This window comes from Grus americana, chromosome 5, assembly GCF_028858705.1.
Source record: "Grus americana isolate bGruAme1 chromosome 5, bGruAme1.mat, whole genome shotgun sequence".
Taxonomy (NCBI): Eukaryota; Metazoa; Chordata; class Aves; order Gruiformes; family Gruidae; genus Grus; species Grus americana.
The window spans coordinates 34,718,299-34,745,634 of record NC_072856.1 but is presented as its reverse complement, the minus strand read 5'-3'; the positions used below and the strand labels follow the sequence as shown (position 1 = coordinate 34,745,634).

Sequence of the window (27,336 nt, the reverse complement as noted above, 5' to 3'; positions counted from 1 at the left end):
CAAGGATAAACGCACGTACATGGGAAGCATAGGCAGGGACACTCCCATTTCCCTGAAAACGCTGCACCCGTGCCGGTGGCGGAGCTGGGAAGGACCTTGGCATCCAGCTCCCTCAGCACTCGCACAAGACTGGCGCTGCCTTCACTAATGTAATCTACAGCCAGGACTTGTAGAAGACGACTTCGCTTGTATCGGTCTCTTTCAGCGTGCGGGGAAAAATAGTGGCAAGGCGACATTATTTTCCTAGGAAAAGTAAGAGAAGATAACAAAACCAGCTGCACCAAACCAAGATTACCTGCGACAGAGCTGAGAGCAGAGAAGGATGCCCTTTAAGGGGAGCAGGGAGACGAACAATAGGAGGAGAAACAGGAGATCATAGTTTTTACACTTCATCTGAAATTGTAACTCTCCTCCTCCTTTAAACATTAAAAAAGTTGGGCACCCACCGCACCCTCCCCGATGCAGTACTGCGAGATGAAAGAGCAGGCGGCAAGAGACTGCAGAGCGCAGCCCCCCTCAAAATGAGCCCTTGGTGCCCCTTTGAAACCAACGCGTCCAAGGAACACCCCTTTGCTCCTGGTACCTTTTAGCTGTACATCACAGCTTGTTCTAGCAACTGAAACGTCAGAGCCGCTGGCTTTCAGCTGTTGCCTTTCCAGTCCTGGTGGGAGGAGTGGTGCTCGGAAAGCCTGCTCCGGGCTTGTTTATTTTCTGTCAGAAAGAGCTGCTTCTGTTAGGAAAGTCTCTCCCCACCAGCCATCTCGAGTATTTTCAGTAAGCTTTTCTGATCAAGAAATATTAGGAAACGGATCCAAAAGCCAGAGGTAAATCAAACTGCTCTACCTGAAAGCAAAGGACATTTGGGTTTGTCTCCATTTTAATATCTTTTGCTCCGGTGATGAAGGAGCTGATTCTGGTTTCAATTTTACGTGTACTTCTCATCTTGCTGACTTGAACTGTTGCAGAGAGCAGGAGATGCTAAGCTCCCAGCTGGGAGTTACTTAGCAATAGCATCTCCTTTCAGAGACAAAGCAGGAAATCCCTTTAGGGTTGGGGTAGAAGAAGGTGGTAAAGCATAAAGAGAAGGCAAACATACCCAGCAAAGACCCCCAAGGTGAATCCTCCTTGGCTACAAGCCTACAACACGTGTTCTGGTGAAATCCATTACTTTATGAACGCGGTACCTTTAAATGTTTCTGAGTCAAACATCCTTAAGCCATTTTCCTCTAACTTTGTCATTTTTTCTGTATATATTCAATGCACTGCAAAGAAAGTCCAAAATGCCAGTACTTAAGAGACTTGTGAGAGCGCTTACAAGCAGATCTGAGGAGACGCCACTGGGAGCTGAGGCATGCTCTCCTGGGCAGAAATGCTTTGGTGGCTCTTGCAGGAAGAGCTATAGTGACTATGCAGAGCTCTTCCCGAGAAGACCAGGCTTCTGGTATATTCAGAGATCTTGATGGGGAGTGAAAGCTTTTGATAACTCTATAGGAACTTGGCGTCCGTGCGTTTTTCTCTCTCTCTCTCTGGATAAAGTCTTGGCAGCCACTCCAAGTCTATTTTAAACAAAGCCAGTGATTTTTGGAGAGATGGAAAACACATGAAGGGCACAATGAAAAACAAGCAGAAAACCTGACTGCAGGACAGAGGGAAACAAGAGTGATAAAGAACACTGCTTCCTCCTCTGGCAGGCAGGCAGGGCAAAGTCCCCTTCACCGCACACCACCACGCCAGGGCTTCTCACCAGGCTGCCGTCACGGCTCCTGCTTGAAACTCAGAGCTTTTCCAGGCCGAGCTCCCCTCCCCTTGCTGGTGACCCATGCTGCACGTCCCTTGTCCTCAGCACCCAGATGCTGCTGGCTGCAGGAGGCGGCAGTCGTGGCAGAAAAAGGGAGCAGAAAACACAAACAGCAACGCAAAAGCCAGGTCCATTATAAAAACTCTGGTACCCAAAACAAAAATAAGTTATCTACAAAGAATGTAATTATGGTCAAAGCCATACATTTGACCTAGGGCCAAGAAAAGTCTGTTTATAACTGTCAGTACGTAGAGAGATGAACCTGTAATTTATGTATGCTGAAACATTATAATTTCTGATCCAGAAGCCTCCTTTCCTGTTGAAAAGCTTGGTAACTAAGCCTTGGTCACTTGGATCATGTGGGATATCCATGCAAATCCTTTCACTAAGCTCGGTTTAAAACATTACGTATGTGTATAGTGCAACCAGCGGGACATGTCTTGGCTCAGTATCCTGTCCTGGGCTGCGTCCCTCCTGCCCCTGACATAAAGCGCTCCCAGATTCCTCCCCACGGTACCTGGTGTCCAAGGTAGCCTCAATTCAACCCAGGCTTGGGCTGCCTAAAACTCCCTGCCCTTGGGACAAGCAGTGCCTGCAAAGTGCCCTTACACTCTCCTCTGCCCCGTGTCCCCTGCAGGCAGGCAGGCAGGCGGGCAGGCAGGGAGCCGCAGGCAGCGAGGACACCCGGCTGGCCCCAGGACCGGGCACCGCATCCCCCAGGACTCACATCCCCCCGCCTGGGGAACTCCAACGGGCCAGTAACACAGACAAGCGCCTAATACGGCCTCACATCTGTCTTTAGGTCCTGCCTACACAATCCATATGATCAACTGCCTGCGTTGCTTCCCGTACGCACAGAAGATTGCTGTTACATGCTGGGTAGTCTCTGTTTGCACTGTAACCTCTCTGGGACAGGGAGGCTATCTTTGCTTTGTTTTGGAAGGCACCCAACTTGCTCTCAAGCATTCAACAAGCAGTCAAGAAATGATTCAGATGGAGAAGCAGAAACATAACTTGCCTGTGCTTGACAGCGTTTCTTTATCAGTTCCCTGTTCAAATCAACTTAGGCTGGCAATGACCAAAAGTAGCGACTCTCTGGAGGGTGTTTGGTAGCCCCCAAAAGCTGTTGCTGTTTTGTTATTTTGGTGCAATTCTTTTAGGAGATGTTCTCCATACAAAAAAAAAAAAAAATCCTATCACATCTGCTACTGGTTGGTATCCTTAGAAGCCATCCCAAAAGACAGATCAAGGACTGAATAAGCATGAAAACTTTGGAGAGAGGATTAGATGAAGGATAAGATATATTAGGCTTGGCAACACTATAACCTACCACAAATTTAAAAATTGTGAGTCAGACTCAAAAAAAAACCCAAACAAGACCTACATTAAAAAACAAGACTAGAAAATGCTTTTTAAAATCCTTTTTCTTTTTTCTCCTGCCTTTCCATTTCCAATTCTACCTGCCCACTCCTGGGGTCCCTGTCAGTTTACTAACACTGCCAACACTCCAAAATGTCTTGCAAGTGAGACAGCTTTGTTGAAAGTCAAACATCAGAAATTTTCCTGCTATTCTTGGCTCTGGGAGCAGATTGTGGTCTAGTGGTTACAAGCATCATGGCCAGCTGAAACACACCCATGTTTGGGTCATCTGCAAGACATGAACCATGGATGTCTGGTTGTGAGAGCATGAATTTCCAACCTTAGGGCTAACGAATCAGATGCTAACACAGAAGTAGGCACAAGGTCAAATTGCTTAACGAAGTTCTCTTGCAGAAGGGTGACAACATGGATTGTAGAAGGTCCTAATTTGGGATTTCCTTTTAAAAGGCTATGTAGCAAATAGCTGAGACATAGTTCTGTGAATTAGAGAGCTGTTCCCATTCCAAGCTTTGCTCAAAGTGTTCTCTAGTCTCCTGGCTGCAAAGTGGACCACTAACCCTCCAAAGCCTCAGTATAGGGCTCAGCATGCTGAAAGACATCTTGGTCAGCATAGGTACCGTAACTGCAACCACAGCTGACAAGGCTCTGCCTAGGCCTAGGTCTTTTAATAATTTTTCACTCTGATCTGTCAGGAGGTAAAAATTGTCTCATCATCACATAAATTCCTGCAGAAAGGAACAAAAGCACATTCTTTATGACAGCTGACAACACTGGGGTAGCACGAGGAGGTTTGTGCTTGAACTGTCTCTGCTGTGTTTACCTGAAGATAAACAGAAGTCTCCAAACTTCCCACTGAGATTCCCACTCATCATTAAGTTTAAAAAAAAAAAAAAAAAGGTATCAAAAAGGTAGGGCATCTTTCCTCATGTGTTTTAAGGGCACGGGTTCTAAAATGAGCAAGTGATGACCCATTTTTAAACCCACTTAGGGCATGCTTTTACTCTATATAGAGCACACATTCCTCTACCTCCTCTGGTAAACGTACAGAAAAGTGTTGAACCTTTCAGTACAGCCAATTAATCACTAGTTGGCAAGATGAAGAAGTGCTCTGGACAAGTACCAACTCAAAAAAAAAAAAAAAAAGAGACATTAGAAACCGTATCTTATCGCAGACAAAGAAGTGCAATGCACAGAAGTAATGTCCCATTTTAGAACTGTGTCTATTCTGAGATTAACAAAATACACTACCCTATTTTGCACAGTAAGGAATAAAGTAGAAGCACAAAGGCAAAGGGAAGCTAACATCCTAACTTTGAACTCTGCAACACCCAACTTTTAGGTGCCTGGCTGTTCCATGAGCTCCACGGCCCTGAACCGAGCACCTGAGCTGCCCCTGCGGCAATGTAAGAAGCGGCAGGTATCTAAGAGCAGAGGCAACCCAGGCTGGTGTCCTCAGCGGGGAGCCAGCTGGGAGGGCCACTGAGGCACAAAGAAAATGAGAAGAGTGTCCAATAAAACACTTCTCTCCAACCTTTGAACACCTCACAAGGAAGCCTCCCTCAATCTGGTTCAAAGACTGAACCCTCAAAATTCAGCTGATTGTAAACAGGAACGCAGATTTTACATTCACGCCATGCTTTTGTTAGCCCTAAGATGGTTGTATTCACTCTCTTTCCCTGCTCTCTGGCCCCAAAAGTGTTATAGCTTCAACAGGAGGAGTTCAGAGCAACCCATCCTGACCAGTCACGTGTGTAGGGCACTCCTCTGAGAGCAGAGAGCATCAGGCTCAGATCCCGTCTGGTAGCAGATGATGACTCTGGATGAGCGCTCAAATGTGTGTTATTGGCTGACAGCAGAGAAAGAATCACCCTGCCCTGCATCTTTTGTGGACTCTGCTTTGGTGGTGTGCTCTGAAACAGGCTGCCCCAACAGATATCTCAAATGAGAGAGGCAGAAAAGCACCAGCTTAGTAGATCACACGGGACTTTGGTGTGAGATTGGTGCTGAGACGTTCAGCGCCTCTGGCGGAATTTTAGGCTTTTCGGGAACTTGAATGTGAAAAGCCCTTCCAGGGTTAGGCATCAGCTGGATGAGACTGTGGGTATGGACTTCAATATCAAAAGGGACAAGTAAGCACCTGTACCCCTTGCTGGATCTAATTTTGTGCCTTGTGTTACAAGAGAGCCTAAAAACTGGGAGTAATAATTCCCTTGCCCATCTTCCTCTTTCTTCTGTTGCATCCACCCTGATAAAGCACCAAATTGGTTGACTGACTCAAAGCAGCTTTAACGAAAGATCACAACGCAGTGGGATATTAGCAATTGCAAGCCACACGTCCTGTGCCAAGGAGAGACCTGCTGTAGAGGTGGGCTGTGGTAACCCCCCTCCAGCAAGGGAAACTCACCCAGGCCACCTTCATGGCGGGCGGTGCAAAGGCAGGCGCTCTGCTTTGGTTCTTCTTCTCCAAAGGGCAAGTGAACTGCTGCAGCAGGAGTGAGGATGGGTTTGTTTCTGTGGGTGAGGCTGCCTGAAGGAAAAGTGCCCAGTTCAGGTGGAGGCATAAGGACCACATAATGTCATCTCCAAATAACAGCTTACATCATTAAACATTTATTTTTCTGATAAATCCCTGATTGATTATTTGTTCACGTTTGGGCACAACTCGAAGCACTGTTTGGTTTCCTCTGTTATCTGCTCCTAAGAACCATGACTCATGATCATACAGGGAAGGAAATTAAGAGAAATGCTTTACTGCATCTGACTTTGCAGCAACGAATGTCACGTTGTTGTTACTAGCGTAACCCCAGGCAGGGATACTGCCATGCAGGGACTCGGCCGTGGCTGCCAGACCGGCGGTACTTGGGCGGTGGGGCCAGGTTGCTGCTCCCAGGGGAGTTGCTCCCAGGACATTCGTACCAAACCATCCTGCTGGAACCTCGGCCCTGAATCCCACAGGCTGCCGGCCCCACTGGGGGAGTCAGTGCCAGCAGGCAGGGGTGCTAGGCACCTCCAAAAGCCTGAAAAATATACTGGGTTAATACATCTTGGTTTACATTTTCAGACCCTCACTGAAGTCTTTGGTGGTCCTGGGCAGGAAGGGGATGAGGGCAGCAGTGAAAGGTCTGGGTGCCAACACTAACCAAGCCTTGCTGTGTGCACCATGCCGGCTCCAGGGATATAGGCTTGGACCGAGAGCGAAGGCAGAGCTTTCCTTGAAAGCCGGCTGCAAGTACACTGAAGTCAGCAGGAGCTTTTGCTGAGGAGTTCAGTGAGCCCTGGGGTGCATTAGTTATAGAAATGACTTTGCTAAGGTTTCCTTGCAAAGTGACACAAGGACGTACAACTAGGGTATTGGAATATAATTAAGAGGGAAAGAAGTTAGGATGGATATTGGGGAAAACCTTTTGTCAGTGAGATTTATTAGTAGGTACAGCAGTCTCCCGAGGGAAATAGTAGGCAGGCATTCACTTGGGATATTTAAAGTTAGACTAATGAAAGTGCCAGCAAATATTCTATAGGGAGCGTGCTCACACTGACAGGCAAAATGAGCTCTGCGACCCTGTCCTGTTGGAGGAGGGCTGTGCGCGAGTGCCGAGGTGACCGACTGAGCTGGCTGCCAGCTGCGGAGCCCCGGGCTTCCCTGCACGAAGGAAGCGGTGCAGGGAGCACCGGCAAGCTGCCGCCCCGGTGCTGGAAATGATGGGCAGGGCTGCAGGGAAGACCCATCGGGAGGATACTGGAATTGTTTTTATAATAACAGCATCTCAGCACCTTCTTGCCAGGGTGGAGGGTCAGAGCAGCCGCCTTCCCCCAGGACTGCTCTGCCTCCAGCGGCGCCTGCCGAGACCTGGCCAGGGGAGCTGCAGCCCTTCATGGAGAACTGCACCTTGCTCCCAGCACGCTCGTCAGCCGGTTGTGCTTGCAGAGAAGTAAACCTGGCTGCAGCTTGACAGCCTGTTTCAGCCACCTCCAAAAAAAGTTGTCCCACACCATGAATTAACAGTGTTCCTGCCCCTTTCCCTCATGCTCCCAAACCCGCTGCTGCGCGCCGTGTTTCATACAGGCTGGTGGTCTCCTTAGGAAGAGCCATTTTCTCAACCAGCCGCCCACTTAGCAGTCGTGGCAGTAAGGCTGGCAGCAAAGGCATCCGGAAGTGGGAATTTCTCGACGGCGTGGGTGACCCTGCTGTTCTACGACCACTGCTGGCATAGCGGGGAGTTGTGGTCCAGGCCGATCACCATGACCAGCCCTGAGACGCTAACGTGAGCCCCACTGCCCTACCTGTGCCCTTGCTGTCTTGGATTGAGTTGGTGTGTCCCAATACCACAGTGGCCTGCTACAATGAATCGTCTACAGTAATTTTAAAAGGTGGTGAAGTAAAATGATTGAAACAAGTAATTTCTTTACACATTCCATTAACTTTTCGAGGCTATTTATTTCTGTTGAAATTTTTGCAAAAACTCGTAGTGTTGTAAGAAGTCAAGCCTCATTGTCCTCTTATTAAGAGCTAACTGTCTCCATGAAAACATAGTTTCATGACTGTTGCTGTCGTGATTTGAGCAGCAGACGTAAACAGGGTCATCTCCAGCCATGGTGGGTGGATGTTTAGTTTATAGCGCTGAGGTTAAGAGTGAAAGCGTGTGACTAAGAGCAGAAAACAGAGGAGCCTTTGTATACATCAAGAGCCCTGAGGCAAAACACAGAGAAGGAGAATGCTGACACAGACTTTAATGGCGAAAGAAAAGAGTCCATTATGAACGTTACAGAGAACATAATTCATTTAAGAGAAATCAAGATTTAAAGGATTTCTAGAGGGGAATATGAATACTGACGTCAGTGGGTCACGCCTGGCAGTCCATTGTCGGACTCGGTACGTGCGTTAGGGTACCACGCATCATGTCAGGTGGATGACAGCTCACTGCCAGCAATTATCATTTGCTCTTTGCTAGATTCCTGTTGGAAACAGGTTTCTTTCAGTACAAGCCTTTCAACAGGAACCAGAGATATCCACAATGAAGCAACGGCAGCTCTTGCATTTTTAACACCCATCTCCCAAAACTGTCAAAAATTGCTTTCAGGACACTTTTTCCTTCCCAAACCCCATCTTTCCATAAATAGAAAGGGGGAGGGGGCTAAAGGAGGAGATGGGGCTGGATTATTTCTGGATTACTCAGGTATGAAAGCACAAGAAGAAAGCTGGCTAGCAGAGCTGCTTCCAAGCTTGCATGTACATTGCGACTAAGGACCGGCATATTTACTGCACCATAAAACAATGGTATGAGTGCTTGAAAAATATTCCCCAAACCATATACTATAGTGGCTTCTAAACTTCAACAGCCAGAGTCATGAAAATAGAGTGCTTTGTGCAGTAGCTTGCGCAACCAAAGAACTTTCTCGTCCTCGGAGTGCTTTATTATTTTTAACGAGACAGGCTGAGCACTTCTTGATAAACATTTTTTCCTTGAAGCAGTAATCCTACTTAAACTTTTTACCTTGTCCCTACAGCATACCGCTAGGAAGTTAATAACAAAACTCATTTTCCCTTAAAGTGCTAGTCATGTTAGTGCAGAAAGTGAGGGACATGTTGTGATTGCCATGAAAGGGGCCACAGCTGAAAATAAATTGAAAGTGCCCTGTTAGTCTGTAGGCCTAGTATTTTAAGAAGAAAGCTTTTTTGAAGGACATTTTCCAGGATATTCAGCTTCTTTCAAACTGAAAAAAAAAAAAAAGTATTAATGTCTGTTGTGATAGGAATGTTCCAGCCCATAGTGTTTGGTCGTGCTGCCTAACCCTGACGATGTTTCCATGCTCCCTAAGTCTACTTTGCCACAGGCGGGTGACGGACAGCAGGTCATGATAGAGCCAAACCAAAGAGCCAAGATTAATCCAGGAGATCTCAGAGGAAGGGAGGCCATCCATACATCCGTGCACTTGCCTTTCTTTTGAGCAAGGTGCGATGTATCCTGCTGCTTTGGCAAATGCTTCTGGGGCAGCATTACAAACTGTTCCTTTTTAAAAGCCATTCTTCTCTTTGATGCAAGAATTATTAAAGCTTGTAAGAGTGAGAGTTTAATTAACGGTGAGAATTTAACCACACGAGAATGACGAAATTCAGAGCCAACCCTCCCATCTAAGTCAATCTCACTTCTGTCCCCTCGTATCAGTGCGTTACAACAGGCTCTTTCACGGTCACATGAGGCTGGCCAGGGGACACACTTCTCACTAGATCTAATACAATGAAAAGAAAAACTGTCTTTTTCCCCCTGTGGTCTTAGATGCACATGTGGCTTTTCATACCACACACATCATGTGTTCTTGGAATGAAAGGCCCTTTTGTAACATGCACACACCAGCCGAGGCAACTTAACATCGGGTGGGATTGTTAACTGGGCTCCCTAAAGCCTCCTATGAACGCTGTACCAGCAGCATCGCACTGGAGGAGGAATGTGGTTGAAGGAATTTGACCAACTATATTATAAATGATTCGCAATACATGCATTACCATTTCTGCTCCACTCAGGTTAACTACTGTTACTTAATGGAGGTAGTTTTCTCTATAGGAACAGAGTAAAACTTAAGGACAGGCCTGATGATTACCAAAACACGAGACTTGCTGTCACTTGGCATGGCCAAGACATTCTCTTGTCTGTGTCTGAGGGAGTCATTACCACTTTACAAGCCCTCTCAAAGCCACAGCCACCTTCCTCCACTGCCTTTATGTCAGAAGACCAGTGAGAACTGTATTTCTCTAGTAGGATTACCAAGCAATGAATCTTTATCCTCAAGGCCTGAGTGCCTTTGAATGTACTTCCATAGGCAGTAGGTGAGCAGCCATCAATCAAAGGTTACATTTTGCAAATTTGGAGCATACATCCCATGTATGTCTTAAGAGAAGTTCCTGATTTGAAGCAGCAAGTTAACCGTGCGGCTCCAAGTAGCAGCAGTTCTCTATCCAAGCGTGGGAATATACCTCCTCGCAAGACTATTTAATAATTTAAATTATGCCCAAGGAGAGCAGTCCAATCTGGAAAGAAAATCTTGTCTTTGTTGCAGGGCCTAGTATCAGAGCGCACATAAAAGGATTTACTAGATATTTTCGAAGCTGAACAACGCAAATTGTATCACTGATTTGGGTAACTCCAGAACAGGCCAGCTCTGTAAATGCTCTCCATCCCTTAGAAAAATAAAACAAAGAACACGGGCAAAGAATTTAACAATTTTATTAAAAATTGTACCAGTTATTAGAAAAAAAAAAATCCAAGTATTAAAGTATTAAAAAGCACCAAAGAAAGAAAGCACAAAGCAAATATACTGCACAGATACAAAAAAAAAAGGAGCTCTGCCCAGTCACCATTGGTACAGGCAGGAGTCCTGGAGGCACACAACCAGGATAAACAAAATGCTACATTCTCACTGGGTCTCAGTCCATGGCAAAGAAGGTGTGTGCACTTCAGGACTAATCCAGACAGAAATCTCACAGGAGAGCATCGGGTTTACTTCTGCAGCAGGACAGTATCATTCTGGTATCAGAACTCACGGGGAAACTCTCCACTGAGGGAAAGTTTAAGTACATTGCAAATTCTAGCTTGCCTTACCCTTTTGGTTTTCCAGATGAAGGACTCCTAATGTTTTATAAAAGAAAAAAAAAAAGTATCCCACCAAAGTAGAAAAGTCATGCAGGAAGGGGAGGGAGAAAATGTGAATCCACATTTCACAGTACTCTCATCAGTGAATTTTACCTAGAAAAGTGGGAGACTGTACTATATATCATTGAAGAAAACAGAAGAAGAGATGCATGATCAGTTTTACCAAAAAAACCCCAACAGTCTAGATATCCAAGCTCAAATTTAGTGGCAGGATTTTCAAATGCACCCAGTGGAAACAGACATACAAATCCCTTGGGCTGTTTTGAGACTTCCCTTTTACAAGCCTAACTTCTGACATAAATTTAAGGAGATACTGACAATGTCATCTTTCCATCACACTAGTCTCTCCATCTTTTGTCGTCAAATTTTCCTTTCAGAATAGTCTGAGCAAAACCGGAGCTGAGGAATCTGTGACGATGCTCTCCTGGAGCTGTGTCCACAAATCGGGGAGACTCCTTTAGATTTAAGAATAACTTTATACATGCAAAATTTCCATAATAGATTTTAAAAACAGTTTAAGAATCTACCCTTCCCACCCCTCCATTCCCCAAAGGCAGCAAAGAGTCTGAAGACAGAACTGAAACATGGCTTTAAAAAACAGCCCACAGACATTAGGTTTCGCTTCCCAGAAACCAACTTCCAGCATGGGATTCGCAGGAAGAGACCCTCCTTTCTGTGGCTAAGGGGGAAGATGAGGCACATGGAAGAAAGAAGGGGTAGGGGATGTCAGACTGCATTCAGTTTAAGAACACACACTCACACGCACGCATGCACCCACACGCACACACACACTTACATTCCAGTGCATTTGATGTGTTTGGTCTTTTCTGCTTTTCCTGGTGGAGGAGAACAGAGCTGTGTAACACCTGCGTGAACACATGCAAACCAAAGAAACAGAGACCACTGAAATCTTTAGGAACTGTAAAAGATTGTCCTAGGATCTTTTATCAATTCCTTGAGGTATTTCTTCTTGCTAAAACAATCAAAGGCAACAGGTAGGCATTTTTGCAAATGATCACAAATGCCAGTTTGAAAGACAGACTCTTTTGAAGGACATTGTTTAAAACCTCTGTTGTCAAATTATGCTGATACTCGATAGTGCTTGGTCCATGAATATGAATGGGCATTCCATGGTCCTTTTACCTATAATCCAACAGTAAATATTTCTGGTAAAACAAGGCAAGATCTCCACATATCTGCATTCTCCTTTGATCTTAGCACATATGCTGAGTGCTCTCCCTATTTTTCCCCTTAAAAATATCCTTAATAGCACACCATTCAGCATGTCATGGTCTCACCGTTCCTACAGCTTCAGCAGAGATATGGGTCAGGACCAGCAGCAGAAGGCTGGAATTCATTGTAGAGTTGATGGGGTCCCATTGCAACAACTGCCTCAAGTCATTTTGCTTTTTCGTAAAAAAAACCCCAACCCTTCTCCCTAGGCTACTAATGGGCAGAATCTGCGGTTTCCCAGGAGAGTGCCAAGCCCCATACTGAATGAAGTTCAACCTTGGGTACAGCTCCAGTGGCTGCTGTGGGGCAACTCCAGGACTGTAATGACCTCACACACACACATCGCCTATACCTTTAATCCAGGCTTGAGGGGACCAAGTAAACAGCCAGTAGGAAGAAAGATGCCTTTGCCATCACCCTTTCTACATCAAGAAGGACTGGGTTCCTTGCCTCTATTTCCTTGTTGATACACAGCTCCAAAGCAAAGGCTGATAAGGAAGTTTCTTTCAGGACTCCTCTAATGAGAGTTTAGCCAACAAACATTTAACAACCACTCGCTATTTAAACTGAGATATGTGATCAGTTATGCAGGAATTCAGTGCTACCAGGGATTATCAGCACCTTGGGAGAAGGCTTCAGTCCCACAAACAGATCCAAGGCAACCCTTCCCATGTAAATTCATCTTCTCCCCTGCCTTTGTTGTATCCTATTTACGGCAGTTTGCAGCTATCCCTGGGCAGTCACTTTGTGATTACTGGCTCAGCTTTCAAGAATTGCAGGAAACAAAAGTAAAACTAACTATTCCCTACTAGCACCAGGCTTGCTGGATCCAGGGATGGGCAGGTTACAAGATATTTGAAAGGGTGGGAAGTTTGGAAGGAGTAGGAAGAACTCTATCCCTCAAGGAAAGAGAGCTGAGGTCTGAAGCTGTTTTGGAGATCTGGGGAAGGCAAGCAAGATACTTCAAGGCTGGTGGTACCATCAGCAACAGCTCAAGCTCTTCTTAAGAACTGCTCATTAAAAATAGGAATTTGTTTTAGGAGAAAGATCCGACTGTTCTTTCTAAATTGTTAGACTAGTTTTACAGCACAGAGAAACAGCGTCCCATTCCTTTCACCAGGACAAACTAATACCTAAAAACCCAAGCATACTCCTTCACCAACAGGACCTAAACCATGTTCCTTGGAACTGTTTCCCCAAACAATTGACATATGTCCGTGGCCACGCTGCAATAGCTACTCTCCAGGGAAGATCTCCTCAGTGCGTGCTCAAGGTGCCTTACTAATGGAATGGGTGACAAATACATGGGTGCTGTGCATCTGTGTATTTGTTGATAAACATGTGAAACCTTCCCACTATTTCCTCAAATAGATGAGACCGTAACTAAGAAGTAGCTGCTTTTCCCTAAGTGAATAACCAGCCTGCCCCTCCAAATCTATACGAAGTGAAGTAAGACTTTTGGGTTGACAGAGCATATTTCCTTTCTCCAAGATATGCAGATATGGAATATAATTAAAATATATTATCAGTGGTTGTAAATCTCTGGCACCAGTGACCAACACGCATATTGCAGGAAGTCGCCCTTTGTCTAGCATTAGCTCTATGTCTCCAATGAAGTATTGTTGTTCACAGAGATTTTAACTTGAGAGCCTGGCATGACCAATTTTGATAAGTCTGTTGTTACAGCGGGAAATGCGGACTGGCAAAGATGTGTCTTTCCCTGAGCCAAACGACTCTATTGAGGCAGACGGCCTGACTGAGGAACGGTTTCAGATACTTGTTTCTCCATGTTAAGAAGAGTCTTACCCTAGATAAACTGGTTGGGTCGCAACATCAGAAAGCGCCAGTACCGGGCCCATTTTTGCAGCTTACACATCCAGTGAACAGGCCTTATTGGCCTGTTTGGCAGTCAAGTCAAGGCAGAGGAGAAAGCTCGCGACGGTTTTTAAGTGTCAGATGCACTTGCTGAATTTTTCGTACTTTGCAGGGCTGTTATGATGTAGCTTTGACTGTTCCTGATAAAGCGGTCCTGGCAACCAGTGGGAAAACACAAGCATCGCATCCTAGACCGTGCTGTGCAGGCAGGTAACATTGCTGCATTGCTTCCTGAGCCTCTGCTCTGCCACTCCTGCCTCTTTAACAGCTTCTGATTTAACAGTCTTCTCCTTAACATCCAGCTTCTCAGGGGTCCCCGATTCAGTCTGTGCTTGCACTACACCTCAGGCTTTCCCCCCATTTAAGTCCTTGTTCTTTGATGACCAGCATTTACTCCAAGCAGACTGCGCAAAGCAAGGTATGGAAAGCCTCATCTCTGTCAACATGGGCAGAAGGTGGCTTCCCATACTGCTGCAGCATAGTCAGCAATAGGTATCACTTGTATCCATCCCTCTGGGTAACTCTGTAGTGCACATGCTTAAAGAAACAACACAAAACCAAAAACAATCACCACTCCTAAAAAAACCTCCCGCCCTCCCTCTCCATAAAGCCCACCTCCCAAATATTACTTTAGATTCATTTACATGAATTATTAACCATCACGGACAAACATATTACTCTAGCTCTAGCTAGAAGAATAACCTAAGAAAGAGGCGGAAAAAGAAAAAGCTTTTCTCACGTAAACTCTCCTTATGTTGAAAGAGAGTGACTGTGAATATATGAAAGTGAAAAAGGCTTGGGGACCTCTTTCAGGGAGCTAAAGCACATTTTGCCACAGTAGAGCAGGATGCAAATCAAGAGGATGGGACTGGGAGAGAGGGAGAAAGTCCAAATTTAACTGTGTTCAGCAAATTGTTACCAGACACTACAGTGCAATGATGAGACTATACAAATACCAGGGAAAGCATGAATTAGAGAAGGATATGCAGAGAGGGGTGGAGGAGAAAGCATATGTGCAAGTAAACTACCGTTCCCGTACAGTAATGCTTATTTTTCAGAGTGGACCAAGAACAGAAGAATTCCTGAACACCTGAAGTTGACGTTTGTAACAGGACTGAAGAGCACTTCTCTTCCTCACGCTGGTTGTATCATTTGAGACCTACAACAAGGTGCAGTGGCAATGTGGAAATGGTCTGAAGAAAATAAAATCTATATCACTTTTCTGTCCATGTTTTCTCCTAGTTGTCACTGGGTTTGCGAACTAATGATATTTAAAGCTACAGAGAAGTAGCCATCGATATTTAAGGCTACTTCCTTTGGTAGGGTAATTTCCCTGTGCTGGTCCAATAGTGTCAGTCATATGGACAAACTTCTGAGTGCATACAAACTGGGAACTGTTAGAAGATCCCTCTTGAAGTAATATTACTGCTGCTAGTCAATATATGCTTACAGCAGCCTCAAAACATTACGAACTAGAGTAATGGACAGACTGCTTGTACAGTGTTACATGTCAGACTAGTTGCTAATTAATTTTTCTGTCAAATCCTGAAGCAAAACTATCGGATGCCTGGGACCTAAGCCTTCCTGACCAACCACATTATAGTAAGAGAAAAGAAAAACAAAACAAAATAAACACCCATCATAAAACTAATAAAAACATATACATTAGCATTGTAGAAGAATGATGCTTGTGTCATATTCCGTGGTTTTTGGCTTCATGCTGGCTCACGGGCACTGTGAACACTGGACTGGAAGCAAACAGTGGCAGAAACTAATAGCCACCAGCAACCAGGTTTAATTTTAAGGCTGTTCCACTGCAATGATTTTGTCTATTGATGGCAATGACAAAGCACAACTTCATGTGAGAGTGCTGCAACTGGTGCCCAATGGAAAGATTGAAGAGATCGGATTTCTTTGCGATTTTCTCTCACACAGGGTGCAAGGAAATAAACAGTAACCCATGCAGAAAACAAGTAACCTGCTGGATATAAGCTACTTGAATGTTTTCATTGCTAAAAATAACTTTCTTTGTGGAGGAATCGAGCATCTCTGCTCTGGAAGATACCCAAAGTACGTTTAGAGTCATCAATCCCAGACATCATTTTTAACTAGCAGCCAAAATGACGCTCCTGCACTCTACCATTGACTAACACACAGGGCAGAGGAAGCCGTTTGTCTAATACCTGCCTCCCTTGCACAGAGGTCACCGGCGTGGGGAACCAGCAGCAAGCTTTACCAAACACACCCACATTCTGGCTTTCCTTCGACAGTGTTGGACAAGAGCTCCCTGCCTCACAAGGCAGGCAGCAGCAAAGAAGAGTCCGTAAAACCCCTCAAACTTGAAGACGAGTATCAGAAATTCAGAGTCCTCACATCCGGCCGGCGGTGTGCAATGTCTCGCCCCCGAACCAGTGTTTGTTCAGTGCTCCCTGCAGACTGGATGCGGCCTGAAACAGGCGGGCGAAGCTCACCTCTGCCCAGTGTGGTTCCTGTTCACCTCCGCATTTAAGGCCAAGTTGTGTAGGAAGAGAAAAAGCTGCCACCACACTTGATTTCTGTTCTGCTGATGCTGTAGGGGAGAACAGTTGAAGCAAGGTTATTTATATTTCTAAAATTGCAACATACCACTTCTCTTTTCCAATAACAACTCAGTTACACTTTTCAAGAGCAGACACTTTAATCCCATCAGCATAACAAGGGGGTGCAGCAAGGGATGAGGGGACAGAGGGAAATGATAAGTTCTCCAGAAATAATTGTAGCTCTAACATTACAAAAGGAAAAGAGCAGACCCTTTATGCATTGTGCACAAGAGGATTAAACTTTTTTTTGCTTGTAGGATTTTGCAGAGTTTAGCCAAGTGCTGTTTTTAATCAGATTGGCTTCTGAGCCTTTCAAAAGCCCCAGCTGCATGAACAAACAACCTTTTTTTTTTTTTTTAAAAAAAAAGCCCCCCTTCACCCCAAAAGTAAAAAAAAAAGAAAAAATATAACTGGTGATCCATCTGTAAGTGATTTGACACCGTGAAGGTCAAAGGGTTAATCTTCAATTTAAACCACACTGCTGAGACAGCAAAACTCTGATTTCATCTAGTACAAGAAAACACATTCGTGCACACACACACTCCCCCACCCTCCCCCCACCACATTTTCCTTCCCAGCATCTCCAAGATAATACTGCCCTTTTTATAGCCACTTTTGACAGTAAGCCATAAATAATCAGCCTTGGAGCCCTTTCCTACTGACTGGAGCCAATTAAACCTTAAGCAAGAACATACTTGAAAACACACAAAAAACCAAAACCAAGAGGTTATTTCAGGTCCCATTGTCAAGGAAGAAACATGGGAGTTGAGTTTCAGGGGGACACCAGACTATATAATGCAGCTTCGGGGCAAGGACACTGTTCCTTCTTTTGTTATATGTAATCACCCCTGCAAAAGTGGCTCCGATTATACCCCCACCTTCCTGCACTTTAATGGCATCTCATACAAACAGGTGGGTTTCTCTTTACATTGCCCAGCCTGGGATACTATTTCACCTCAATAACCGACCCTCTATTAGAAGTCAGTCTTTGTTTTCTCATCCAGCATTCCATATTTGCTAAGCAGGACTGATCATTTCTGGAAAACAAAACAAACCAGCCCCAATCCCTCCCCCCCCCGCCCCCATCCCCAGCAGACGAAGAAACAGAAGACCGGCTTCCAACAACTTTGCCTCAGTACACAGGAGTTCATAAAAGAGCACTGAAGCACATTATATGAACAAGATGTTTGAACTCAGATTAGCCCAACAGGGCAGAACAACACGGTTGCAAGGCATTCTTTACGTCATTACAAGTATGAGAGAGTTGCAAGCGGAGTTGGTGCATTGGAGACATGTCAATACACAGCTCTTCAAAGCCCTCCCAGATAGTCATTAAATTATGTTCGTATTTCACTGCGAATAGATGTGTGCCATTTGAATCACAAGCACACACAAAACAGGCTTCAGAAAACCTGTGCTCATCTTGCAGCTTAGCAGTGGGTCATTCTTCTTACCCTCAAGACTTCACAGTTGTCTCCAGGATTTAGAAGAATGCACACGGATCCTATCACACATTTCCACACCACTGTGTTTGGAGCATAACCCACAGACAGCGACTCTAGGGCCCGGTATCATTTATTTCAAAGTAACCAGCCCTGCATTCCATCTGTACTGATTGTCCAGACATTGCTAGATTTACAGGTGAAAACAATCTTTTATAAACTATGCCCTAGGGCTGGATTAATAAAACCTAATATGGTTTCAAAAAGCAAGATGCTTTTTGTTTTGCTACTCGCCTCTCAGTTTGACCAGGCTTGTCCTTCCTTATCAAACTCCAGAGATTCTTCTCACTCTCCTCCTTGGAGCCACATCCAAATCTGCTCAAACATCCATGTGGAACCACAGTGTCCCAATGACATCTAGATACCATGTTTTCATCAAGCTATTATACCCTAAGCGAACTGCTCCTTCGAGATGGTCAGGGTAGCACATCAATGAAGTAGCATGCAAGCACAACGCCACCTTCTGCAGTTTCCAAAGCAGGGAACTATGCTAGGAGAGCACGATGGACAAACATACTATAGATGCTCTGAAGATAATCTGCTTTGGCAGATTATTTTATGTTATTGGCAGCCAAGAGGGTAAAGAAGTGTCTTGTAGGGACTTAGTATGGGAAATGCACAAATATTGTTATCAAAATCCTGAACTTGAAATATATCTCAGCTTCACTGGTGGACCCTCTCTAATGGAAATTCTCATGGAATTTTATAAAGTGGGTTAATCTGGGTGCAGACGAAAGGAGATGTGCTAATCTGGCACGTGCAATTTCAACTATTCCACACCATCAGGAGGACAAACAGATGTAAGAATGCCATATTAATGTCCCGCTTCATGGAGGAGGCTGCTTTGTGCTCCTCACACACCATAACAAGTTTCTAAATATTCTGTCTCCTCAAGTTTTACATGTCACCTCAGAAGAAAAGGATTACTTGTTCTTCGCAGTGATAGCTAAATAATAAGAGGCCATGTCCAGGGAAGAACAGTGGAAGGATTGAGCTCATCTTCTTCCCTTTCTTTTTAAGGGGGGGAGCTTTTTGAGGAAAAAAAAAAAGTATTGGGTTTTGTTTTCATTTGGTATATAACAGTTTTAGAGCTCTACTTTAAGAAGGGTTACAGACCTGCAAGAGAACCAGTGGGATGTGGTATCACAAATACTGAGAAAAACTCTTAATTTTTTTATCTTTTTTTTAGTTTATGTTCTATTGTGGTTATCTCACTGCCTCTTGAAGCCACTTTTTCAGTACAGCATTTTCGTCCTTTTCCAGTTAAAAATGTTTCCCACTATTTGCCAAAAACACTCAAGGAGATTTCCATGCAAGAGCAGAATAGGAATTATTTTACCCTCATTTCCCCCTGCTTATAAGAAGTGTAAGATCTCAAATCACTTTATGAAGGACATTGACACCATTCGTTTTGTTTTGAAGTGAAAAAAATAGAGCACTAGGCTGAGGGCAGCTTTCCAGGTTTTATTCCTAGACCTAGGGCTTGTATTTCCCTGGGTCCGTATTCAGCCAGCATTTCCTTCCAAGGTGGTGTAGTCCCATACACGCTTTCGCTGGCTTGCGAACTGCAGCAGCCCGCTCACACTAGTGCAGGGAAGTGAACTGGAACAGGACAATGGTCATGGCCAGTGATCAGGTCATCCTGATCCATGGCAGCAGGTAGTCAAGCTGATGCTTGTGCCAACACAAGAGAAAGGTGACCTAAGAGGAGCAAGCTGGGACTGGTTCCTTCAGCAACAAGCCTAGCTAACGGGGTTTATGGAGTTAGGCTTCACTTCTGGGCCAATGTGCTTCCTGCGGTACTAATTCAGTGTGAGACAAGAGCCATGGGATGGAAATGGCAGATATTCTTTCCAATACAGATAGAGAAAACAATTTATGGAAAGGACTGTGCCGGGCTATAAAAAAATGTCCTTTTCACAAGTTTCAGTAGCTTTTCCCCAGATACGCCTCTGCCAAGACCAAAATACTCAAGTCTTTCAGGACTGAGGGTTTTTTGGTGTGGTATAATTTAGCTGCCAGGAAGGGCAGAAAACCCAGGAGTGTGACTCCATGAATTTGGCATCTAATTTTTTTCAGATGTGATGCATTTCAAGGCAGTTCTTACGGTCCTCTAAGACGCATAGCTATTGTGGCCCAGGTTTATAATTTTCCTAAGCTTCACTACGCTGATCTTCCCTCACCAAAACAATTCGATCCTCAGAGTCACTACTGCACAAAAATTTTATGGATGAAAACTTCGCCACCTCCATGCAGTAGCAACACAGTGAACAATTTGATGCTCCTTTCCCAAGATGGAAAGAAGCCTCTTTTGCCCTCTACACTAACTGTAACTAAAAAAGATTGGACTTGTGAATACAGTAAGTCAACACAAAGCTGGAAACACATAAAACCATTTCCTATTGCAGCTGCTGCTTTTTAAAGGGGATATCCTTAAGAGACCGTCTGTCTGAGGCGTTAGCATGAATGCTTCAATGAGTCACAGGGAAAGGCCATTTTACAGGAAAAGCGTCCTCTGCAGCAACAGTACATTAGTGAAGCCCATTCCATGAACTGTGCTGAACTAAAAGCCAGAATACTGGTAAACACACACAAAAAAACCCAGCAAGGCTTTTACTGGAAGCAAATGAAAGAGGAACAGGATTGACCCGATGTTTATTCCCTCCCTTTAATTAATATTCCTAATGCGTGTTTCACACTGTAAGTATACAGCTATACATCTGTCAAAGAGCACCTCAGATGTCAAAAGCTTTTTACTGCTACCAAGCCCTTGCACAGGGTGATCAAGGGAAGATCAGTACAGGTAATACACCTTAAAGAAAATATTGTCCCTCTGACACAGCTCCTTGAATCCCTGAGCATAAACGTTTAACAGATGAATAGGATTCACTCTTCATACATGCCATTAATATCCCTCCTTATAAAAGTAAAAAATATATTCAACATACACCCTGTTGTATGTGGGTCTGGTACATTCCTATCACATATACAGAAGGGTACACCTGTCTACCCTCTTTATCTTGTGGGTAACTTTTGACTTCACTTCACAGCTTCCAGATGGTTAAGGGTCAAATTCTGATCCCATCTTAACTAGAGGGATTAAAATATAACCATAAATGACACTATTATAGCAAAAGAAGAAGAATGGTATATGTGCACATACAAACATCATTCTTCCTTTAATGACTAATACAAGTATTACCAGTAAGTTGTTGGGGTTTTATTTATTCACTGAAAACAAAAATACTTGCACACCGGGAGCAGTTGCTGACTCATCGCTGAAGGCTGTTTTGGCTGCCAGGTGGCTGGAGGCATATTGTGCTACCACAAAATATGCTTCAGCTTAGAAAGACTAGAAAGTCACAGTCCCCAAGGCAACAAAGGTTACAGAAGGTGTCCCCCGCTGAAGAGAGAAATGCAGGCCAATGGAAGTCAAATACAAATCTTTCCAGCTGTGATTCCTAATGACCAAAGAATAATGCATGTGTAAAAGCAGCAGGAAAAAAAAAGGACACAGTAACAGAGAAAAATCGAAAGAGGAACTTAGCGGCACGATTTCTCATGGTGACACAGAGATGAGGACGAGGATCTTCCTTGGGGATCTGCATCGTTCTGGCTTGCAAACCCCGCAGCTCTCTTACGTGGGACTAAACTTGTGGCAGAAGGAGGTGTCATCTCAAGTACTGCTTCCTTTCTCAAAGCCTCCATCAGGCTTTGCGAAGCAAGATAAGAGAGGACGTACAGTACCGGGCACAGCAGGATGGATGTGAGGAGCAGGAGAGCCCCAAAACCCATTTAAGGGCTGCCCACGCCAGACAATGGGGATGGCACAGACCCCCACCGAGGCACTGGTCCGAGCAGCAATCAGCGACATTCATTGCCCCAAACCTGCTGCAGGCACAGCTGCGCAGGTGAGCCCTTTCTCAACTTACTTGTAGTTCAAAAACAAACATGCAGCCACTCACGCCTTCCTCTCCAGAGCGGGCAGGAAGGGGAAGCAGACAGACGCCATGGCAACAGCCAGCTGACGGCAACCTGGGAAGGGCAACCACCGGCCACCTCGTTCCCAGGCCCCTAGCCTTCCCCTCCTGCACCCCCGGGGGGCACACTGGCTTATTTTCCATAAATACAGTAAATAAGGGTCTTGCATTTCCACAGAGCCACACCCGATACCACTCTTGACCTGTGTCACAGGGTCTGGGGGAGATTCACCCCCATGTTGGTGGGGGGACAAGGGTGCAGGAAGAGATGCCCAGACCTTGCCTCCGCACGCAGGAGAAGACACCCGTCCCCTCCCACAGCCACAGGCAGCAGGCACAGGCAGGTTTATTCACTCGGACCCTGAGTGTGAACTCACAGAGCTGTTTCACAGCTTATCCTGTTTATCACCTAACCCGCACGGGCCGTGGGATGGACTGACCTTTGTTTCTCATCGATGCCCTCACCGCCAGAAGACTTGTGGTGCTCCCGACACTGCTTGGTGCACGGGAGTCACCCCCTAGTGATTAAAGCCTACCTCGGGGTTTTGGTTAAAATAACACTTTGCAAGTTTTTGCAGGAAAATATCCTGGCGGTGGAGCGAGGGGGGGAGGGTGTGCGGGGCCCTGGCCTGGGCGCAGCACTGCCCCGCTGCGAGGGGAGCCTGCAGGCAGGCGGGCGGGCAGGCAGGTGCAGCGCTGGAGCCTGTGGGCAGAGCAGCCTCTCGTCAGCAGTTCTGATGACTCAGAAGCTAAATTTAGAGAGCGATATAAACACAGCAGCCGCAGCACAAACACTGCCCGGCAGAGCCGCTCTCACGCACAGCCCTCTCAGCCCGCTCCGGCTCGCCGGCCAGGGTCTGCGCGCCCTTCGGGGGCTCTCCTCGGCGGGTGGCTGCAGTCCCCCATTGCCAGCGTCTCGTCAGGCGTTATGTCAGGAAAAACCTAATTGGGGTTAATAGAAGTTGCCTCGCTGCTTTTATTTTTAGATCGCTATTCTTTCTGCTGTGGTATGGTCCTCAGAAAGATTCCTTTGCCATTGGCAAGGGTAGCTACCAAGGAGAAACAAAAAAAAAAAACCAAACAGATTATAAAAGGCTAGCGGGACATTCCTCCTCAATGCCTTGAAACAAAGGAGGACTCTGCAGTTGGGCTCTTGCTTTCCTGTCCTTCCACCATAAAATTTAATTGAGTAAAATACAAACACGCACACTCCTCACCATAAATAATCAGTCCAAACATCTGATCATCCCCCTCAGAGATGGCAGTATCTTAATAAGATCAACCAACCGAAGCAGAGGACTGGAGGCAGAACAACTGGGTTCCAATCAGCGATCCCTACATGATCTCAGACAAGTCATAACCTGCATTTCCTAGTCTCCCACACTAAAAAAGAAGTGGGATATTACCGCAATTATTTCTTAATTGAAAAATAATTTCTCAGCTGTCACACTGCTACAAGCAGAAAGCACGTTACCACTGCCACAGCCAGCACAGTGCTTCGAGAGCCCAGGAAATGCAGAAGAGCCTGCAGAGGCTACTGGGGTTGTACAGGAGAAGCAGCAGCGCTGAACGCTATTTAAATCACACAGCAATACTGCAGGTGATGTTAGACATACTGCAAAACAATTCATTTCTTCTGCCCACCAAAATTATTTTGTGCTCTTTAGTGGGGGCAATCTTGGTATTTTGAGGTTGTGGCCCCACTGCCTTCAAACACTGCAGTCCTGGGTCGGGTGGGGTGAAGGATTCACAGCGCGCCATTGCACAGAGCTTGCACTGCTCTCCTGCCACCCGGCTCCCTTATCCTCTGCCCACTTCCCCTACCAGAGCTACGCAGGAAGTTTTGCTTTTTAACATTATCCCCTATTTTAAGCAGGAACAAAACCATAATATATTTAAATCTTTTGTCAGCTGAAAGCATAGAGAAGAAGGATTAGATTAGGCTGATGCAAAAGTTTTGTGTTTTTTATTCAACCGATATACAATGGTTGTATGTGACTGTTGCATCAAGAGTTCGCACAGCCCAGCCTCCAACAGCAGTCTTATGCGGCTGCCTGAGGAACAGCAAAGAGCAAGTACACGCAACAGCTCCCCCTAATACTCTTTCAGCATCTAACTAGTTTGAGCTTAGGACTTCCCGAGTCAGATCTGGTTTCTGTTTATTTAACGTCTCCTTCAATGGCCATAAACTTGTCCCGATTCCCCTTGAACCCAGATAAAGCATTGGGATGCACAATATGCAGAGACAAGGAGTTCCACAGAGCTACCTATTGCATGAAAAACTACCTCATTTACTTTGAGCTGGGTCCTACTAGCTAGACTTGATTTTGCCTAGTTCTTGTACTGGGAGAAATTAATCTATCCATCTCCTTCATGTCACTTCTGATTTCTGTTTAATATTGCTACCCCCTTGCTTTGTGTCTTTTTTAGGCTTAGCAGTCCTAGCTGATTTTTTTATTTTTCATATCGAAGTTTCATCATCCTTCTTGCCTTTCTCTGAACCTTTTCCAGTTCTGCTGCATCATTTTTGGAAGAAGGAAACCAGAACTGTACGTAACATTCAAGATATGGGAGATATACAGTGGCATAACTATGTTCTTGTTCTTGGTTTCTTTTCTTAACATACCAAAGAATATAATTTCAGATCAGATGTGAAAGGGTCCAGCAAGTTTCTGGTAACCTAAAAGTCAAGTAATCAGCTCCACAGGCAGCATGGTTTTCAGAACAGGTGCTAGGCAAGGGGCAACAGATTGCTGTGTCATTTGTATGCATAGGCAAAGGTGCACTTCCAAGCCCACCTCTTCCTTCATTGTCATTTGTCAAAATGGTAAAAAAATCTAACAACATTAAGCAAAAAAATCTGTCTCCACTTCCTCATATTAAGTTTCTGACTCCAGTGACTGTGAGAATTCCTCTTCCCCCTATGGCACCCTCCTTTCCTCAAGCCTAGGATTCCAATTCCATAGCTCTGCAAGAACTTTACTTTACATCTCAGTCTTCCCAACCTCACACTCACCCTACACCCTGCCCTCTAAACCAGGATCACTCACTTCAGGAGTTCTCCATCTGGTACTCTCCCTCACCATGTTCCTGCATCCTCAGCTGGAAATTCAAGTCTTGCACCGATGGGCAACCTACAGACAGCAGAGCTGAAGAGGAGACCCACTGCTCTGCACAGCAGCCGCAGGGACCAGCAACCACTAGCCAGCAGAGAAGATCCTGAAACACACTGACCTACTTGGGAAACAAAGGAATGAAAGCACTTACCCCAAGTCTCAAAGAGACTGCAGGTACAAGTAAAGCAATGGAGCTGCCGGTGTTAGAAGCTCAGCGGCAGGACAGTTTGAGAGTCTCTGCGTTACATTATTAGGAAGCTTTTCTGAACGTTTTTCCTAAAATGTAAAGTCATCATAAAGGACAGTTTCCTGCAAACAATTCCAGTTTTAAAAAAGCAACTGAGGGTCCTCAATAAACGATGGAGGAAAGCCTGATGGAGTTTGGCATAAATGATGCACACATAGCACTGTGTGCCCACTCTCTCACGCCAATAAGTTTCTGACAAGAGACACGGGCTCCCTGTTGCATAAGCAGAAGTGTCTCAGAGGAGGCCTTGATAACTCTCATGAGAGACAGAGGGGAAAAAATATGCAAAATGTAACAAGTTTCACTTTCAAAGGAAAACAACATTTCCTCCTGGACATTTTCAGTATCACTAACGTGATGCAAACAGGTACATGCCGAGCTGTCCCTCCACAGCCGGTGTGGATGCAGGCATTCGTGCTCCAAGGCTGCTCAAGCCCATTGCAGTCATAGCGAGAGAGTTACTTGCTGAATCAATTGGGGAATTGAGAGAAACAAAGTTTTCTATAGCTAGATCCATGGAGGCTTTTTGAGCACGGTCAGCATATCTAAATCAACTGCAGGATTCCTGATGTGTTGGAAAGGGGCTTTGTTGTTGTTTGTAATGCACTTATTTACTCAAGAAAGCTCAGCTCTGATTCAGCATCTGGTTCTCATTGAGGCTCAGCTTTTTTTAAACCAAGCTTTCCAGATGGGCTGACTGAAGCACAAGGAGGTCAAGAGACTTGTCTGAGGTCATACAGCAAGTCAGTGGCTCTGCTTGGACCTGAGCCCAGAACTGTTCAAGGCTACCACTCCTTGGCTCTTAAAGAGACAATTTTATCCCCTGTGAAGTGATCTTATCACCATGAAGAAGAGATGTGATAACAGCAGTCCCCTCAATGCTGCAGCCTGCTTCGAGTTATTTTATTTGGAAAAAACTGTAGCGTTCTAGTGTCTCAATGGAGCAAGTCAAACTGAAGGGGCGTGATACTGATAGACGGTGTCACCCACCCCACTCTTGTATAACCCCATGTTCCTATGGGGTGGCTTTACACTGCTGCTGCCGTTGTCCCTGATTGTCTACTCACATCCCATCTAGTGGAACGTCATGTCGTGAAATACACTGTCAGTTCAGCATGGGTTGAAGCCCCTTCTCAAGGTGAGGAAACTCAAGTGCACTTGGGACCTGAAGCAGAGCCCAAGCACTTCTTGCCAGTGCCTGGACACGTGCGGCGCAGGTAGCGCATCCCAGCTGACCGACCAGCAGATGCCCTAAGCTCAGCTCTGTTCTCCATGACCTCAGAGTGCCAGAGGCTGGGCTACAGCAGGCAGTTCAGGGATCCCATGGCAAAGGCACACTTGCTCCAAACCAAGGAGGAGGTGGCATGTACTGGGTTCTCCTGCAGAAAGCATGGCTTGGTTCTACCTTTGTTTTCCAGGGACAGGGTAAGAAAAGCACAACAGAGGGAACATTCCCAGAAGCTACATAGCCTCAGACAGGTAAGAGGTACTAAAGAGCTCGAGAAAACATAGATGGGTCTCACATGTCATTCTGCAGAGCCTTTTGCAAACTGGATCAACCTGTAGCAGGCTCTGCTACTTAGGAACACAGAGCATTGCTCAAGTCCTTCCTATAATAAATTCAGCATCTTAAGCAGATGAAAGCTGCAGAGTGCTAGAGAATGTTGCATTATTGCTCTAGCACTGTTCTAAGGATGAAAAAGCCAGGTTTTAAACTACTGTATTCTGTTTAATATATTAATAGGAAATGAAACCCTGAAAATGGTGTACATGCCAAAAGCAAGCATAGGTGCGGCCAACTTTTGTATTCTTACGAGATGCATACCCAAAAATCTTTTGTATAGCCAAGAACCACAGAATAAATACCACACAGCTCCAGGAGCCCAGGGAAGAGATAACAGTGACTCTCCAGGGTTCCCAGTGTGGGATGGGGTTAGACCGTGCATGTAGCTGAGTCCAATGACAACTTAGTGACGTCAA

General features: G+C 45.4%; 1 protein-coding gene across 4 annotated transcripts in view; it reads right to left on the bottom strand.

Moving 5' to 3' along the window:
- Positions 1-27,336, bottom strand: part of BMF (Bcl2 modifying factor) — a 39,446-nt gene that overhangs the window by 5,373 nt on the left and 6,737 nt on the right. For 2 of the 4 annotated variants that reach the window (XM_054827494.1, XM_054827492.1), the window contains exon 4: positions 16,404-16,501. In XM_054827494.1, the coding sequence (XP_054683469.1) occupies positions 16,404-16,501 (98 nt within the window). Of the gene's footprint in view, positions 1-10,382; positions 16,502-27,336 lie in introns of those variants that run through there. The other 2 variants (XM_054827493.1, XM_054827495.1) reach the window with 1 other exon arrangement.